This window comes from Heptranchias perlo, chromosome 34, assembly GCF_035084215.1.
Source record: "Heptranchias perlo isolate sHepPer1 chromosome 34, sHepPer1.hap1, whole genome shotgun sequence".
In the NCBI taxonomy this organism is placed as follows: Eukaryota; Metazoa; Chordata; class Chondrichthyes; order Hexanchiformes; family Hexanchidae; genus Heptranchias; species Heptranchias perlo.
Genome location: NC_090358.1, coordinates 9106483 through 9125579, shown reverse-complemented (window position 1 = coordinate 9125579; position 19097 = coordinate 9106483). Strand labels below are relative to the sequence as shown.

Here is a 19097-nt window from a genome sequence, read left to right as displayed (position 1 = left end):
TTTAAATTCCTGAACCCAGACAGGCAAGTGGAATCCAATGCAATATATTGCTGTCTGCCAAAGTGTCTCCTGCCAGGCCTACATAGTTCATGTTTATTTAATAGAGTGAAGGCTAAATGCATGTCTATGCTAGTCCTAGTTTATTTTTTAAGTGTAAAGTTTTCAATTCAGCTTTTCAATTTCAGCAAAAAGTCATCTTTGTTATTACACAGTTAATTCTCATCCTCGTGTTTAAATCCCTTCATGGCCTCGCCCCTCTCTATTTCTGTAACCTCCTCCAGCCCTACGAGAACTCTGCGTTCCTTCTACTCTAGCCTCTTGTGCATCCCCCCCACTCCCTATGCCCCACCATTAGCGACCAAGCCTTCAGCCACCTAGATTCTACACTCTGGAATTCCCTCCCTAAACTTTTCCACTTCTCTCTCCTCCTTTAAGAGTCTCCTTAAAATCCACTTCCTTGACCAGGTTTTAGTCACCCCTTGTAATATCTCCTTCTTTAGCTCGGAGTCAATTTTTGTCCGATTACGCTTCCGCAAAGTGCCGTGCGACATTTTTCAATGTTAAAGGCGCTATAGAAATGAGAGTTGTTATTGTTGAAATAGTGGAGCTTAAACAAACGAACAATCATTTCCACAGAGTGAGAACGTGGATTTGCACCGACAATTTGCCACATCAAGTTCCTGATGTCAGTATGCTGTGAGAAAGAGTATGCCAAGTGGATGCCAGGTGCTTTGGCAAAGGAAGGGAGGGGGAGCTCAAATTAACCCAAGCCACTCAAATTCTCCCTAGCAGAGAGCCTCATATCCCATTCACTTTACAGAGTTACCTCTGACAGCAAGAGCACCAATGCCAAAACCCTCCTTGGAAGGAGGTTACCAGGGTATTACTTAAATTGGACAATTTTGCAATAATTTTATCAGACCAAACATTCAACAAAAAAATGATTACGTAAAATAGGTTCTTGTAGAACCTTAAAAAAAAGTTTAAAATCGATACACAATGATATTTCATATTGTATGGCTCTCAAACAGCTTACCTGTCAGAATAAATATATTTGGAAAAATACAAGAAACCACTGTAGCACTCCTGTCCCTGAATCAGAAGATTGAGAGTTGAAGTTCTACTCCAGAACTTGAGCACATAAACTAGATTGGCATGCCAGTGTTGTGCTGAGTGTGCCGCATTGTATTCTTCTGATGAGATGTTAAACCTATTCTAGGTACGTCAGTTTAAGATTCCATGGTACTATGCAAGAATAACAGGGGGTTCTCTGTATCCTGGAAAGCATTACCCCTCAAGCACCCCCATCAGAGCTACAGGTCATTCATCTCATTGCAGTTTATGTGATCTTGCTGTGCACTAAATGACTGACAGCATTTGCCCTTCATAACAGGTCACTGCACTTCAAAATAATTCACTGTATGTCAGGTGCTTTCTTTCAAGGTCTTTAAACCATCAAAGGGCCACGGGCCGAGCTCTAAGGTGACCATTAGTCAGTTACTCAAGTTTCCAGCCTTGTTTTAATGCGTGGATCTCAAAGATGATCTTCACTCGTATTCTGTTTTTGGGAGCTTAATTTTGTCCCTGCCTCTACAATACACGTCTACATAAAAAATAATGTACAGTATCCACAAAAACTTCATCCTGGGGACTTTTAACTACAATGATTTAAACTAACAAGGAAAGAGCAGGGGAATAAGATTGGAGCAGATAACTTCAGTGGGGGAACTAGCAGCAGCACAGGAACAATAGGCTGAATGGCTTACTTCTATACCAAAATTTCAAATTTTAAAGATCAGACATAAAATCGATTAAAATGCAACTGTATTCAGGATTTCAATTTATAACTGCACAGTTTTAGATGATAATTTGTAGAAAAAGAGTGCAGAACATAAATTATAGGTAGGAGATTAAAAAAAAATAAACCTGCCAGTGCTACAAATCTGAAATAAAAACAGACAATAATGGCAAAAGTGATCAGAGAAAGGAAAGTTCATCTGCTGTGTATTTCCAGCATTTGTGTTTTTATTACAAGTCTATAAATGCAGTACACACTGAATATTAAAAAATCCTGAATGATATATTTGGATATGATACTGAAATGCTAATAGTCCTCAAAAATACAAGCCCTGCATCTGCTGCAAGAACTAAGGTACCTTGCATCAAAGGGGAACTTGTACAATACTGATCTCTGCACTGGAGCAGAGGTGAAATTACAGCAGCTGAGCAGTGGATGCTGAGTCATAAACAGGAAGTCTAGCAATAGGGTTTCATAATGTCTGTCAATCAATGACCAGTAGGATTGCTCACAACCAATTAGCTTAAAAAAATGTCTGCTCGTTTTGAGCTTCCAAAATGCTTTGCGACATACTGGAATTACACCCCTTCATACAAAAATGTATTTATTTTCTATCCACCTTCCTGAATATTTGAAACAGTAAAGCTGCAGCAATAACCAAAGTTATTATCCCAACAGAAATTCTTAAATCTGGTTTCATGGTTTAAAAGTCAAAACAAAAGCAGCATCAGGTAATTCAACTGTGAGCAGCAGAATGACATGAAATGGAACCAAAACAGTAGGTCTCGTGCTCTATAATCCTGAGACAAAAGGAAGAGTACAAAAAAAGCAGCAGCAATAAACAGAAGAGAATATAGTTGCAAGCGATAGTCTTGGATCAATATTTTTGAAAGAAATAGTTTGTGTTTGCCTATTTATCTTTATTTGGCAACACACAGTTAACATTAAAATTGAGGCGTGGGGTGCGGTGGAAAGAATAGGGCATAAAGATGTGGCTGGCTTACAGGAAATTCTGATTAACAGGATGGAAACGCATACTGTAATATTTGTATCAGTGATAGTCATACACTCTTATTGTAAATGTGTAAGGAAACCAAATATTTGCAGCATAGTCTGAACTACAATTCAAACCTAGATTGCATTACGATTGAAAAAGGGATCGACTTATGCCAAATTGCCTTTCCCTGATCATAAACCTATTTTTCTTTATAGTTGCCTTTTTCTTTAACATTTACTGTTGCAATGGCATAGTTTTCTAGAAGTGTTTACCAAACAGAATTACAGAAACACTGTCTCACTGCTCATGTGACACTATTGCAACAAAAACACTAAGTTCCTCCTTTTTTTCTCTCCAAAAAGGCAACTACTTCCAGAACCATTCCTCTCTACATATTTTTATGTTCACTGATTATAGAACTACAAGCAATGTAACCATTTGACACGCTGTCATGAAGAACACTAAAGTTTCTGATGTATTGATATATGAATGCTACCTTTGGAGATGTAGCACATGGGTTCACACCAGTAATGAGTAAAGACGAATGGGTGGGGAGGTAAAAAGCAATTTTTCCTCTACCAGTGGAGGATCAAATGCAAGAAACTTGTACATCTTCCAGAGTCAGTTGCAGTAGCACTGACAGAGGGCTAAGATTTCTAATTTGCTTGATGCAAAAAGGAAACAGGAGTCGGATTTTCTCATATCAATTACAGTGAAAAGTCACCTGATTATAGTCTGAAGCACTGAAGATTTAGGCAAATAGTTCAAAGTACTTCAAATGAAACCTGTATACAAATGGAACTGAAGGATTTAGAAAGGAAGTCACTTGTTCAGTCTGGTAAAAATACAGAACTTACATTATTGAGGCAATAGACTGCTTCTTACAGATGAACAGATGTGGCTTGTTTTGACTATGTCTATTTATTTTAAAACGGAGACTAATGTTTAATATGGGGAGGTCACATCATTTTGGTTAAAATCTGATGATGCATTCATAGGTTACGGATGCAATAGGTTGGTGTTGTCTGGGAGATGCTTTTCATTTATTTCTACTAGATGGTGTTGGCACTAGCTGAACACAAGAAAGCTTTTTTAAAAAAACACATAATCTAGTAGTATATGCACATGGTGCCCTTCCATGGCTCAGCTTTTAAGGCAGTGTGTAGCTGAGCCATACAGACCAGAAAGGACACAGAAGAAAAAGTTGACAGAAAAAGGTGGGAGAAATATTAAGAGATCACTGTTCTGTGGAATGATACATCATCTGCCAATTGTTTTACACAAAATTATGACCAAAAGGCAGCACTGTAATAAAACTAACTGCAGGCCTCCCCAAACATCTATTTATCAACATACTGGTATAGAGATAGCTGCTCTTACAGAGCCAGGAAAGCACAATGTTGGAAGATTTTAATGAAATATGAGAGTTTTATTTCTGTCGCCAAAACTAAACCAGATGTTTTATGTCTTTCAAGTGTTCTATTTTAATCATCAAAGTACTTTTTCTTTCAATTATTTTAATGAAAAGCTTTATTTATACAAATTCAAAAAGCAGGCTCCCCCCACCCATTAGTTTGAAGTTTGAACCAGTCCCACGATGATCATCCTCGCTATAGCTGTCCAATCCAAAAGAGTGGTGGTTGGACATGTCCTTTTGGAGTGAATGTTGACAGTATTAGGACTATATGGTTTGATCTTTCAAAACACAAAAGGAAAATAATTCATTCTATCAGCCTTCTTACAGCAGCATCATCACAATTACAGCTTTTCTTTTCATAGAACAGCTGAAGAACTTGGAAGGAAACATTCTGTTTATACTCAAGAGCTTATATAGAACAGAGACCATAAGGATAGGACAACATGGTTTTAGATGCCAAAGATCATTTTCACTAGTCTACTGGAATTCTTTGAGAAGGAGGAGGGGAGGTATCAATGGATAGAATTTACTTAGATTTTCTGAAATAAATGTTCTGTCTCAAGCATTTAAAGGAAAAGCATATGAAGTTAAATCTAAAATGAAGTCAGCTTCAAAACTGGTTTTACTATCAAAAGGTGGTGTTAAATGAAAGAGGCTCCGTCCAACATCAACAGCACATTTTATATTAGTGGAGGCAATATCCTTTAATAGTGTGAGTAACAAGTGAATCAGAAAAAACTCCTCCAGAATACAACTCTGCCCCTCCCTTCCCCACCTGACACAGCCTGTTCATTATCACTTTCTGCTAGCGTTGTTAACCCCATTTTCAAACCGGCTGGCTAATTTGGCATTAATCCACGTGTCCTTTTTTTAAAAAAAAAGTGCCATGTGTAGCACCTTAGCTGCTTTTATGGTAGTCTTACTTTAATTCTGATTCTGCAGAACGGTATTTATGCTGCTAAATCTGCTTCCCTTATCCCAAGCAACAGATTCAACAATCCACAAAAGATTGGGTCCACAAGACTCTAACCAGGATAAGGGAACTGGATTTAATAGAATGAACGGCAAGAAATAGCTTATGGACACCAGTATCTCAGAATCCAAATTAAAGCAAAACCAATATTAAAGTAGCTTTTATTAAAATGTCTTCTGGAAATTCAAGTTATATCCACAGGAAGTGGTCTTGTTCATTAGCTGCATTACCGTCTCAAAAGAATTCCAGCAGTTTAAGGAACTGTTCCTTCTAAGACAATATTAATTGCCCTTTATTCACACTGTGGGGAAAGCATTTGAGCATTTTACAGGAATCACCAAAATTAGACTAGCTGATGCATGATTCAAGACCCGCCCCCTTAACCTTCAAGGACTAGATTAGTGTAAAATGGCAATGAATGTTACAAGCAAAAATGATGGTCCAATATTTCTAGTAATTCAACTCATCACTCTATAGCTGCTTTTATATTGGTCTTTTAAGACGGGTTCTGGAAGTTTGTCATCTGTGCTGTTAAATCCATTTAAGGCCGCGGACTGGGGTACATCCAATTATACTTATGTCTAAAGGTCTGCCACCAACTTACAGAGACCAGATTTAACAACATAAATGCTAGAAGCCAGCTCACAATAAGCACAGCAAAAAGGCCCTCAAAGGTTCCAGGTTCATGCATGTGAACTTGTATTTTTAAATCAATGCATTTTATAAAGTAGAATTGGAGAAATGAAAGGAAACGTACCTATTAATTGGATACCCTATTTAAACAATTACCTTACAGCACAAGAGGGCGTAGCAAGGATTTCAACATGTGGGACCATGCCTTTCGGAATCAGTAAGTACAAATATATCTGACTTGTTGAGTTTTACAAGAGATTTAAAAAATAAAAAAAGGTTGCAAAAATGAAAATACATTCAAAATATTCAAATAGAAAAATACACAAGGAGTATAATTTAAACTTAATTTCCAATCAACCTGGATAATCTGATGTGCTCATGAGTCATATAAAGAAGGAGAATCTGGAAGTGATTGAACCCTTTAATTCAGATGATGTATATCAAAGGATGTGCAAGAGCACAATCCAAGTGATTTAAAAGGGCCTTTTACATTGGTATTCTAATTTAGTTTGCAGGTAAAACCGGGCTACAATTCAGCTGCCTATCTATAGAAAACAGATTTAACAGCATACTGCAAATGTCGGGAATCAGATCACGGATACTGGGCTCCCAGAATCTGAATTAAAAGACTAATATAAAAGCGGTGTGACGGTCAACTAAACCCAGAAGCAAGGTGACTGGCTTTTAATCATTCTCCGCAGCACCTTAGCAATAAACATAACTTGTTCTGGAGCAAAAATGAAAATGCTGGAAACATTCAGCAGGTCAGCAGAATAGTTCTGACGAAGGGTTATACCTGAAACGTTAACTTTTTCCTTTCTTTACAAATGCTGTCTGACCTACTGACTACTAGCATCATTTTCTGTCTTTGTTTCCGATTTCTAGCATCTGAAGTATTTTATTTTTTGTTACAATTAATTTTAAATCTGTTATGGTGCAAACATTGGCCGTCAGTGCTTGATCTCAATAGATGACAATCATGCTGAAAAATTAACAGTGATTTCTTTACAACAGAAATTCTATGGTGTGTATTATTGAGTCTTTCTAGTTAAGAATTAGATGCTGGGTCTCTGCCCCCTGACAATACACTTATCTGCTTTGTACCAACAAACAGCTGGAAAGCAATTCATTTACTTACTCTTTGGTCAGCAGTGGGCATGATTTCAGCAAGAATCGAGTGAGTGGGGTATCCTGGTAAGTCAGCTGTGGAGAAGCAGTTGGGCTCTTAAGATTCAGACATCTTACAATGATGTATAGCACTGCAGCAACTGCAGCCAGCTTCATCCCATCAAACATGGCCGGCATTTCAGGTGCAATCCTTACACTCTCCGAGTCTGCCATCGTTACCTACAAGTATTTTTTTCAAAGAAAGTTGGTCAAGTACAAATAATATTAAAACAAGGGCTTCAGTGCTTATAAATAGATGGCCATCAAGCTTTGGGTGCAAGGCTCAAGATTGCCCAACTCAGATCAGTTTTACTGGATTCCAATTGAGGCAAAATGGTTCCCTGGGGGGGTGGGGGAAGGGAGAAGATGGGAAAACATACTTTCGACCAACATAAGTGGCTGTCAAGGACCAAAAGCAGTGAAAATTCCATCATCCTAGTTGCTGGGGGGAGGTAAAAAAAACAGAAATATTTTGTTCCTGGTGGAAGCACCTATGTGCAAAGCATTTGGACTCAATATTCACTTGTTCAATATGCAACCAGCATATCTGATGCACAAGATTCCAGATCTCAAAATGAGTCACAACCTTAGAGAGAAAAGGAAAAAAAGCTCGCTATATACCAGCTGCTGTTGTCGAAGTCACGGGAGTTCTTAACCACAATTCCTCACACAGCAGATTCCTGATCCAAAATAGCCCGTCCAGAAAGACAAAGAAAATTTAACCCATTTTGCTCTTGCATACCTTTAGGTGGCAGACTGAAGTGCAACATATTGGTCTTTCTTTCTTCCAATCTTCAGGGTTTTAAAACCCAAGTTTAGCATTATCTAACCACTATTTCATAATTTACTTCTCTTCTGTTCGAATCTTTTCAGTTTTGATGATGTCCTGCACTATGGGCTTTGGCCTGTCACCTGGATTTCTCAATTTTAAAAAAAAGCATAGACTCAGTTCTAGGGTGAGAGCTCTGTCCACTTGTTGGGAATTTCAAGGTTAATCTTAAAACTAATGTGCCCAATTTTTAACAATCCTCTTCTAAAATACAGTGCAAAAGTAAGAGAAAAGTAAGGATGAGGGGCAGAACTTACCAATTTGGTTATTCAATCTGGTAAAAGATAAATTCAATCATCAGACTGCAGGTGAGAAATGGTTCAGTTCAGGTAACAAGATTCAGTTCTCTGACTCCCAACCTAATAATAAACAAAGACTACTTTATTGCATGTATAAAATTGCAAACATATGCTAACTGTATAAAGGCAGCAGTAGCAGCATGGGGTTAAAAAGACCCTGTAAATTATTAAGTCCTTACAAATGAAATCTATGTACATCTTAAACCTCATATCATATACAGCCCTTGAAACAGTTACGGTTCAGTTTTAGATTTAAATAAGCTATGAATCAAAGTACTACCTCTTACCCTTGTAACTACTTCCCTATTGACTTGACATTGATATTTTCTAAAGCAACGGAAGCTATTAACTCTCAAATTATCCATCGCCTTGAAAGTTCTAGCCTAATCTAGAATTTGTAATATACTTCTTGTCATGATTATTCCATAGTGTGCAGGTAAGATGCCTGAAAACACTGCCATTTATTATACAGCAGAAAGAAAGATACCAAAAATACCTGTGAGATGAATGACCTGTCAATCTATTTTTGGTGGTGTTTGTTGCAGGAGGAATATTTCCGAGGACATTGAGAGAACTCTCTGCTCTTCAAATATTCCCATGGAATCTTTACAGACCATCTGAACCATTGAAACAGGCAAAATGGACTTTATTTTTACACTCATCAGAAAAGTAGCCCCAGCATTGCAGCACTACCTCAGTAATACAACCTAGATTATGTGCCCGCCCTGGAGTGATGCTTGAACCCACAACCTTTTGTACAAGGGTCAAATGTTACCAACTAAGCTAAGCTAATACAAACAGGATTTCATACAACCAACAGAAATTCAACTACAGGTTTTAAAATGCTTAGCGCTCTTTAATTAAGTTTTAAATAATTAATGAGCCTCTTGCACATGCCTTTTCCATAGGTATAGTCATCATTTACAGCAGCCTGCCTCAATCATGATGCAGCTTGTTTGCAACTATGGAGACAGCCAACACGATTCACACATTACACTGTAGTTTGAGATATTGAGAACAAACCCATGTTATTTGATCAGTTTCACAGTCGAACTATTAAAACTGACAAATGGAAATAGGATTAAATATTAAAAGAGAGGAAGTCAATAGCAAGCTGTTGAATATAAAATTTAACTAGTATAGCATGGACGACAATGCAAATTCTGTGCCACGCAAAGACCAGTTTCCTCCTAAAGCTGACCACTTCTCTAAGTAAGTGTATGTGTGTGCGTGCGTGCGTGCGTGCATGCATGCGCACGCGTGGTGGCAGCGGCAGGAAGTGAAAGATCATTTTGCATTAACATTTTTGAAAACAGTATTTGATAAAGATAAAGATACTTTTGAACGTCAGCAGGTAAACTAGTCTCAATTTGGTGATCACGCATGGAAGTTAAAAGCAGTTTTTTTCCCCCCAAAACTAATGGCAGGCACTATTTAGCTTCCACCAGCTAGCGCTGCTCCTGCCACAAGTACAGAATACTTCACAAATGAGTATTCAATAACCTCCTTTATCTCATCCTCAGGATAGCAAGTTTGCCAGGAAACATTTTGAATCCTGAACCTTGCATATTGCGATTTAGACTTGATACATACTGATGTTTGGATAAAACATCACTGTTGACAGAAGTGCCATATCAGGATTCTCTATACACAGTCAAACCTGTTTTAAGAACACACAGTCCTGAGTAATTTCCATACAAACACAGTGGACTGAAAAGTCTTTTTTCCACAACCTATTCCAATTTGTAGCCTGCTGGATCATGATTTAAAAAAAAGTGGGTGTGTTGAAGCAATTGCCAGAAAATCTCACCCAGGGATTTTAGACAACATTATAAATTGCAAGAGTTTAGGTCAAGTGGTATATATAAGAGAATCATAAAAAATACTGTACAGAAAAAGTCCATTGCTTGTGTGTTAGCTCTTCAACTGGAGCTACCTATTTTATTCCACACATATCCTTCGAAATTCCTCCTTTTCATATATTTATCCAGTTCCCTTTTGAACGTTGGTAGAGTTTCTGCCTAATCGTCAGTGGTAAAGCACGCCATGCTCTGAGCCATGTGTGTGAAAACATTTCTTCCAACTTCTTCCTTCATTGTTCTTGTCATAATTCTGAGTCTGTACTCCACTGTTACCCATTTGTCAACCAGTACAATCTTTCACTATTTACCCTCTCAAAATCCTTCAGAGTTTTGAAAACCTCTATTAGATTTAACCTCCTCTGTTCCAGTCAACAAAAGTCACAACTTTTAGTAATCTGAACCTTATGTCAAGATTATATTCTTGATAACCATTCACTTGCATTGTTTTTTTATACACCAGTTATTTATATCTGTCATTGTTGATGGTAGAATCTATGTTGCTACAATCTTACCAACAATTTGCCAAATACAAATGGTCTTCCTGCCCCCACCTCCTCCCCAGCACAACAGCATCTCATTGCCCTGGCAAGGTCACCAGCTTGCATATGGTAACTCCAGCTGTGCATTCCAGTATATCTGTAGCTTGACCCCATTTACCAGCTAGTAGGTGGTACAATGCCGGACACCATAAGCTAATTATTATATCTGTCAACCTAGCTGATGCAGGGTCTTTGGAGAAGAAGGATTTCCAAATTGTAACAGTTAAAAATGTTTCTCAATGGAGGAACTACATTTTACGAGAACGTAATTCATTTACAGATGAGAATCCCACGTGATACTGAAGTTGTGAAAGATTTGACTGCCGTGCAAAGTAGATTTTGGAAATTTCCCTGTATAAGGTTTACTGATGCTATATGTGACTTTAACTGGTTGGCATCTTGAATGTTCTCAGAACTTCAAGAGGAAGTCATATTATCTATCCTATGATGTAACTTTTATTGTATCCTTCTTAAAGCAGCAAAGATGCAATCTGCCAAGCGACGACAGCTTCAATAGTTTTGATCTAAAAATAAATGATTTAAGCTTCAGAAGTTTAGCAATGAAAATTTAAGCGGCGTCTCGGAATATTGCTGCAGTAAGTAAATTGCCACTAACGGCTTGTCCTTCATGCAAAACAAGATGACACATCCTGTTTACATTCTGTCGAATGCTGAAAAAAAGGACTTCACAGATATACCAGATGGCAGACATTTGTCAACCACTACTCATCCCACCCTCCGTCACCATCATCGGAGAGGGTGAACTTTTTCTTTAATGCTTTTTCTTTTCTGAGGAACAGTTCCAAATATGGATGGATTATGAAAGGAAATTACTGAAACCGTAGCGTTCCCTTCCAATCTAGTACAACTTATTTACAGCTGTTAAAAATTTAGTAAGTGATATTTATGTCAACAAGGGTCACAGCTCAAACATAATCCTAGTGCACATCGAAATCAAAGAGGATACTCTTGTAGACTGTTGTCTTGACAAGTGGTTAAGTAAATGCAGTTATTACTGCAGTATTCACTCAAAACAACTTGCCAAAATGCATTAGAAATGATCATCTTTTTTCCTAGTATTTATTCTGCTTTATCCTCGAGGACCTGTGCCTCACTTTCATCCAGATGTGTTCCACCAACAAACTATATGTTCCAGCATTATGGCTCACTAGTAAATGTGACATAAACCTACATAATCTTAAAGGCCTCCATCAGTGTAAAAACCCCTAATTTTTCAAATCTCTTCCCTGGTAACATTCTAGTAAATCTATAATGCAGCTTTTCTCTTGCTTTTATATCCTTCCTAGAATCGAGTGTCCAAAGCTGTACACAATACTCCAAATGAGACCTAAAGTTTTGTACAAGTTCTACATCAACTCCTTGCTTCTGTATTCTATATCTCGAGATACAAAATTGAAGACTCCATTGGCCTTTTATAAATGACATTAAAGGTGATGGGTCATTACCTACTTGCACTTTGTATCTGCACACCATGGTCAACCCCATTACCATTTAAAGTGTACTTCATTTTCCTATTCTTACTTCCAAAATGTATTACTTCACATTTCTCTACACTGAACAGCATCTACCAACTATCAGCCCATCCTGCTAGCCTATGTATGTTGTCCTGAAGTCTTTCACAGAGCTGATCACAATTTGCCTTCCTCACACCTCCACAATTCAGTGTCAAATCTTGGGCTCTTATTTACTGTACACATAAATAATCTCTGCTCAATTCTTATGTCCAGATCATTTATCCATACAGTAAACAGCCCCAATACCACTTGACATCTTTCCAGTCTAAGAAACTTTCCATTACATCCTGTCCTCCAACCATCTTTATAGCCACATGACCATGTTCCGCTTTAATTCGATGTGCCATTATCTTTGCTTGAAATCTCTTTTATGCCACCTAGTCTTTGGAGCTTTTCTTCCTGTTAAATCAGAACATGGATTAAGAGTCCAACTTCAAGCAGTTGAGGATCAGAAGAAACATCAGTTAAAATCAACAAGGTTATACGGGTCAGAACAACTTAGAGGAAACAATGACACTGAGACCTGGGAACTGTGCGCTCTGGGGAGCTGTTGCTGCAGTGTTATTCACTGCTTGCACTGTACTTGTGGGAATCTCAAGCTGAGATACTTCTGTTGAATCACTACCCAAAGGCGATTATGCTATAGTTCTCCAAACTACACATACGGTACAAGAGAGAATAGGAACTACCCAAGAGACAGCACAGTTCCAGCAGCTGCATCTTTAGCAAAAACAAAGTGAACAAGATGGCAACCATGTCAACAATTTCGTTTTCCAATGGATCTACAGACTCCTCAGCTGAATTTTTAACAAAGCAAACTGTGAACAAACAAGAAGCTTGTCTGTAAGATTTGAATAAGATGTGCCTCCAGTCTCAAGTTAGCTTGCTTCCATCATTTTTACTGATCACAGAATCATACAGCACAGAAGGAGGCCATTTGGCCCATTGTGCCTGCTCTTTAAAAGAGCTATACACTCCCCTGCTCTTTCCCCATAGCCCTGCAAATTTTTCCTTTTCAAGTATATTTCCATTCCCTTTTGAAAGTTACTATTGAATCTGCTTCCACCATCCTTTCAGGCAGTGCATTCAAAATCATTTTTCAGACTGAAGGGAGGTGTATAGTGTTCCCCTGGGATCGGTGCTGGGACCACTGCTTTTCTTGAGCTATGTTAATGACTTGGACTTCGGTGTACAGGGCACGATTTCAAAATTTGCAAATGACACAAAACTTGGAAGGGTAGTAAACAGTAAGGAGGATAGTGATAGACAGGCTGGTGGCATGGGCAGACACGTGGCAGATGAAATTTAACGCAGAAAAATGTGAAGTGATACATTTCGGTAGGAAGAATGAGGAAAGGCAATATAAACTGGAGGGCACAACTCTAAAAGGGGTACAGGAACAGAGAGATCTGGGAGTATATATGCACAAATCGTTGAAGGTGGCAGGGCAGGTTGAGAAAGTGGTTAAAAAAAGCATATGGGATCCTGGGCTTTATAAATAGAAGCATAGGGCACAAAAGTATGGAAGTTATGATGAACCTTTATAAAACACTGGTTCAGCCACAACTGGCGTACTGCGTCCCGTGCACCGCACTTTTGGAAAGATGTGAAGGCCTTAGAGAGGGTGCAGAAGAGGTTTACTAGAATGATTCCAGGGATGAGGGAATTTAGTTACCTGGATAGACTGGAGAAGCTGGGATTGTTCTCCTTGGAACAGAGAAGGTTGCGAGGAGATTTGATAGAGGTATTCAAAATCATGAAGGGTCTAGACAGAGTAGATAGAGAGAAACTGTTCCCATTGGCGGAAGGGTCAAGAACCAGAGAACGTAGATTTAAGATGATTGGCCAAAGAAGACATGAGAAAAAACTTTTTTACACAGCGAGTGGTTAGGATCTGGAATGCACTGCCCGAGGGGGTGGTGGAGGCAAATTCAATCATGGCCTTCAAAAGGGAACTGGATAAGTACTTGAAAGGAAAACATTTGCAGGGCTACGGGGAAAGGGTGGGGGAATGGGACTAGCTGGATTGCTCTTGCATAAAGCCGGCACGGACTTGATGGGCTGAATGGCCTTCCTCCGTGTTGTAACTTTTCTATGATTCTATGATCATAGCTCGCTGCATAAAATAAATTCTCATCTCCCCTCTGGTTCTTTTGCAAAATATCTTAAATCTGCATCCTCTAGTAACCAACCCTCCTGCCAAATGGAAACAGTTTCTCCTTATTTATTCGATCAAAACCCCTCATATTATTGAATATCTATTAAATCTCCCCTTAACCTTCTCTGATCTAAGGAGAATAATCCCAGTTTCTCAACATAAATGAAGTCCCTCATCTCTAGTGTCATTTTGATAAATCTCTTCTGCACCTTCTTCTAGGCCTTGATATCCTTTCTAAAATATGGTGCCCAGAATGAGGCACAATACTCCAACTGATCCTAGTGATTTATAAAGGATTAAATATTAATTGCTTGCTTTTGTATTCTATGCCTCTATTTCTAAAGCCAAGATCCTGAATGCTTTTTTTTTTAAAAACAGCTTTATCAACTTGTCCTGTCACCTTCAAAGATTTATGTATGTGAACCCCAGGTCTTTCTGTTCCTGTACCCCCTTCAAAATTGTACCATTTAGTTTATTTTGCCACTCCTCATTCTTCCTCCCAAATGGTAGCGAAATCATTACTTGTTCCCTTCTAACCCCGCATTCAATTCACAGCAAACAATAAATCTCAGACAACACCAACTTGCATTTATACAGGCCTTCAACGTAGTAAAACATCCCAAAGCACTTCAGACAGACCAACTCTGAAACCAGTTACTGAACAATTGTTTTTTTTAAAAAAGTCAATAAATACAGAACCACTGTATAATTTCTGAAGGTGGTCTGCACACTTCTGAGCCCACCTATAAGGCAACAAGTGCTGTTGTTTTATCGACAATTTTAATGTACTATTTAACAAACAATTAGGTTGCCACAGAGTTAAAAAGCTTGGGTTGAGTCAAGTTGGGAAAACCCCTCCAAAAAAAGCTTTATCCATTTGTGAGGTTAAACCACATGATACTTAGAAGAGAATGTTAGCAATATCCCCTTCCAAAAATGAATTTAAAGACACAGGAAAAATGCTGAATTATACCACATTTATACAGAGTTCCCTGCTATTTAAAATTGGAGTTTAGAAGTCAACTGGCATAGTATGTTGGGATACACAAGCTCTAGCTACTTGATAAACAAAATATCTGAACTTGCCCATGCAGCTTTGGAGGAGGAGGCAAACAGAAACCAGGCACCTTCCCATAGGAAGAGCTACCCCAGCTTTTAGCAACCAGCTTCAGGAAGCCACTGGCAGAATGTTAGTGCAGGTCACGTCTGCGTTCCCACAGATGGTAATATAGCAACATATCAGTCCATCTTGCCTGCCCACCCCATTATCATCTTCCATTCCCAAGAGTTATCTTTATCCATACACATTTATAAAATGTAATCACCACAAATTCTTTCAGATGCTAGGAACTTGCCTACTCCCTGAAAGTTTTCTCCCCTTGACCCACAATGACAGTTTGTTTTATATGCTGATCATTCTTTTCTATAGCCCAGAAGTAGACCCACCAGTCCAGTAGATGCTGGGCACCCAGAAACAGTAGGAAAAAATGCCTGGAAGAGAAATCAAATGTGGAAGAGGAGAAAAATATCTTAGAAAGAGGAATTCTCAACCTCAACTTTTTTTTTTAAAAAAGAGAGCTTTTAAAAAAAAAGGCTCCTACCACAAATTTGAGAGAGTTAAGCAAAATCTTTCAGAAGCTTACACAAATGAGAAACCCTTCATAGGTAAGCTGTCCTAAATATGCTCTGTAAGCCACATCTGGCATGCAAGGCATAGTAACCTAGCCCATGAAGCAAGGGCAGCTGAATCCTACATGTGTTCAAATTTCTTCTTTGCTGCTTTGTTCGGTTTGACAAAGAGCTGTGCAAAGCACAATGATGGATAAATACTAATCAGGCCATGGAGATCTGTTAGTATCAGCAACTTGGAATATATGCAAATTTGTAGGAATATTAATTTAATATGTGGCCCTAAGCAATCCAGAAAGACAAAAGACTTTGACAGACTTGTTTTACATGCTTTCTAAATTCAATTTATACACTTCTGGTACCCTGTTCTGAAACAATCAATTCTGAGCCTTAGGTTACCAGAAGTTTTATTTTCATATAGGAAGTTACTCTTACCTTGGTCTATTTTGGCACCTATACTTTGACCCAATTGTAAGCAATATACAAGCGAGAACTAAAAATAAAAGTTTATTCAGCTTATATAAACTGAGGCCACTTCTACATGGTGAAATGTTGTGCACTGCCTTCATTTGTAACCTCAACTCTCTCCTGGCCATTTCACCTTTGCATTTGGTCTTAGCTATCAAACCGATATACAGTAACTGCAAATATCCAGTAACTATGTGGCACAAAGGTCCCCACCCACAATATGCTCTGCTTGCATGGTTTAATGGTGTGCTCCGAATCCCTTGCAATTGGTTTACTGCCCTGAAATTACTCTCATATATCCATGCTATGTACAATATATATTGGTCAAGAACTTCCTGCAATAACGATGTCACAGTCATTAGTCATCATGTACAAGTCTCGCAGACGACAGCTGTGCACTGAAACATAAAACAAACATTACATATGATATGGTTAATAATAGATACCTTTGAGTAATTTCAAGGCTGACATCAAATCTCCAGTTTCATTTGACAATTCCAACTGATGATTTCACTACTACATCCAAGAGACTTGCAGAGCCAACCTTTAAACTGTGGGTGTATGCAGACTACACAACAGAGTGCTAAAGGCCACAAGTTTCAAATTAATAGCCTCAAGACAGGCTAGAGATTAGAAAAAAAAATTCCCCACACAATAATGGATACGTGGAACAAGCACCAGCAAAATCACGATGTGTTTATTCTTTCAAAAAAGAGAAAATATCTGGTTCGGAACTGAAGTGAAATTACGAAGATAGATACAGACTTAAGATGATTACATACGCCACAGGGACAAGATGGGGCGCCAGTGGTGTTGTTTGTGAAGAGTTGCAGACTGGGAGTGAATATGGGCAATAGAAGGATATATACTTTGGAGTTTCCCTTTGGGGATCAGGGTTATTCCATAGATACCCCAGAATCAAATTAAGAACTTCATTATAAAATAAATGTGATAAATATGTTGACCATTGGATTCAGCTTCAGTCCTTTTTAAAAGGTTATGTATTTCTTGCCCCTTTTTTTAAATCAGTTCCTATACTTTATAACAATTCTAGATTTAATGACCAAATGTCCCTTCATTTTATCAGCAAAAGAACTGGCAAGCCATCCACAATTCTGGAAACTGGCCTCCATTTATATGGACAATCATATCTATTCTAACACCTTCTATTCCATTCCATAAATGAAATATTTAATGCAAAAATTACTTGAGCTACAGGCATATGAATATTTATCCCACTATGGTATCAAGATACATCATATTTGTTACCACACATCACTTGTTGTCCTATTACATTACAAAACTGTAAAATTCCCAAAATATTAATGTAGCATCCAAGTCAGAATATAATATAAAACATCCTAGAATTGAGATCATTATCCTTGCTGCAATTTCAATTATTTTAGATTTTGAAACTCAATAATATCTATCTACAATAGACAGTGCTCATACCACTCCTGGTGTCGCTTTGCTACAGATTGAAAAAGAATAACCCAGTCGATTCACGGTGGGTTCTTTAGTCCTGGAGCCAGAAATTTACAAGCAAATAGAAATGTCCTCAGATTAACTTCAGAAGTTTACAAAATAGCTACAATGAACAGGATATACCCATTTAGGACAACTTTCCCACAAGGCGTGTACCTGAGCAGCAGCCATAAAGGTGCAACCCAAGTATTACGGCCGGGGTTTTCCGCTTCAGTGCATGGCAGGCCATGATCTCCCACCTGTTCACTTTTGACAGGCAGAAATAAATCACAGGTTGGTGAGCGCAGAAGTGGGAAGAACCCCAGCCCCATACTACCCATGATCAACACCGAAGGAGAGCTGCTGGTACATATACACAAGGAAAATATACTTATATTTATAAAACTCCCAGAAAAAAACGAATTTTACCAAACAAGACCAACATTTTTTTTTAAAATAAAAATAAAAAATGGAGTGAGTTTGCACTCTTCTCCCATTTGTCATTACAATATTACAGATACTTCAAAAACTTCCAGCAATCTAATAATATCAAAGAGACTAAACTATGTAAAATTGTGGGTACGCTGGGACTGCACTTTCTTTCATCCAATTTAAACTATTAGTATTTTGGAAACTCCGTGGCATGTTACGAGGGAGGCTGAGGCCACTCACTGGGCCGGTGGCTTCAGCGCCCAGTGTCAGAGAAAAGCAGCCGGCGCTTCCTCACCCTGACAACCGCAGGCCGCTCCATTCCCAACGCGTCACCTCCACACTGACACCGGCCGGGCACTACTGCTCAACCGGGAGATGAAGTTCCGCGACCATGTCCCCGAACCCCTATCCCGATCCCGATCCCGATCATCTCTTACAGTCTCGTATTTTCCTCACCTCCAACCCCAAACGCCACCACACAGCACCTCTCCACCCGGCAACCATCAAGTCCCGCCCGACTGCCGTCTCTCACTGCCATTGGTCAGCATTTCACCCTAGTCCCGCCTCCCACGCTGAACTTACGAATTTCTATTGGATGCTAAAGACGCCCATCACTCCGCTACTGGCTTTCTGCACGTCTCTCGTCACAAGCATAACTCCCGCTCGCTGCCTTTCCCTATTTGTCTGGCCGTCGTCATGACGGTTGCTGAGCATAATATTGATTGACAGCGCATTCAGCCAATGAGAAATCAGGGTTCTGAACCCACTCAAGCTATATGTCCCAATCTTCAAGTGATGTCACTTTTCCCCCCCCCTTCCAACACAGGTCCCTGAGTTTTATCAGAGTACAACAAAAGCACATATCTGAAATAAAAAACAGAAAATGCTGGAAACACT

The 19097-nt window shown here is 38.8% G+C and overlaps 1 protein-coding gene across 2 annotated transcripts in view; it reads right to left on the bottom strand.

The window, feature by feature from the left end:
* abhd2a (abhydrolase domain containing 2, acylglycerol lipase a) overlaps positions 1-18721 on the bottom strand; it is a 59209-nt gene extending 40488 nt beyond the window's left edge. Inside the window, exons 1-3 of one of the 2 annotated variants that reach the window (XM_067971396.1) lie at positions 18657-18721; positions 8072-8173; positions 6957-7165 (exon numbers count right to left, since the gene is read on the bottom strand). In XM_067971396.1, the coding sequence (XP_067827497.1) occupies positions 6957-7159 (203 nt within the window). In that variant the 5' untranslated portion in view covers positions 7160-7165; positions 8072-8173; positions 18657-18721. Of the gene's footprint in view, positions 1-6956; positions 7166-8071; positions 8174-18495; positions 18513-18656 lie in introns of those variants that run through there. The other variant, XM_067971397.1, reaches the window with a different exon arrangement.
* Positions 18722-19097: the final 376 nt, after the last annotated feature.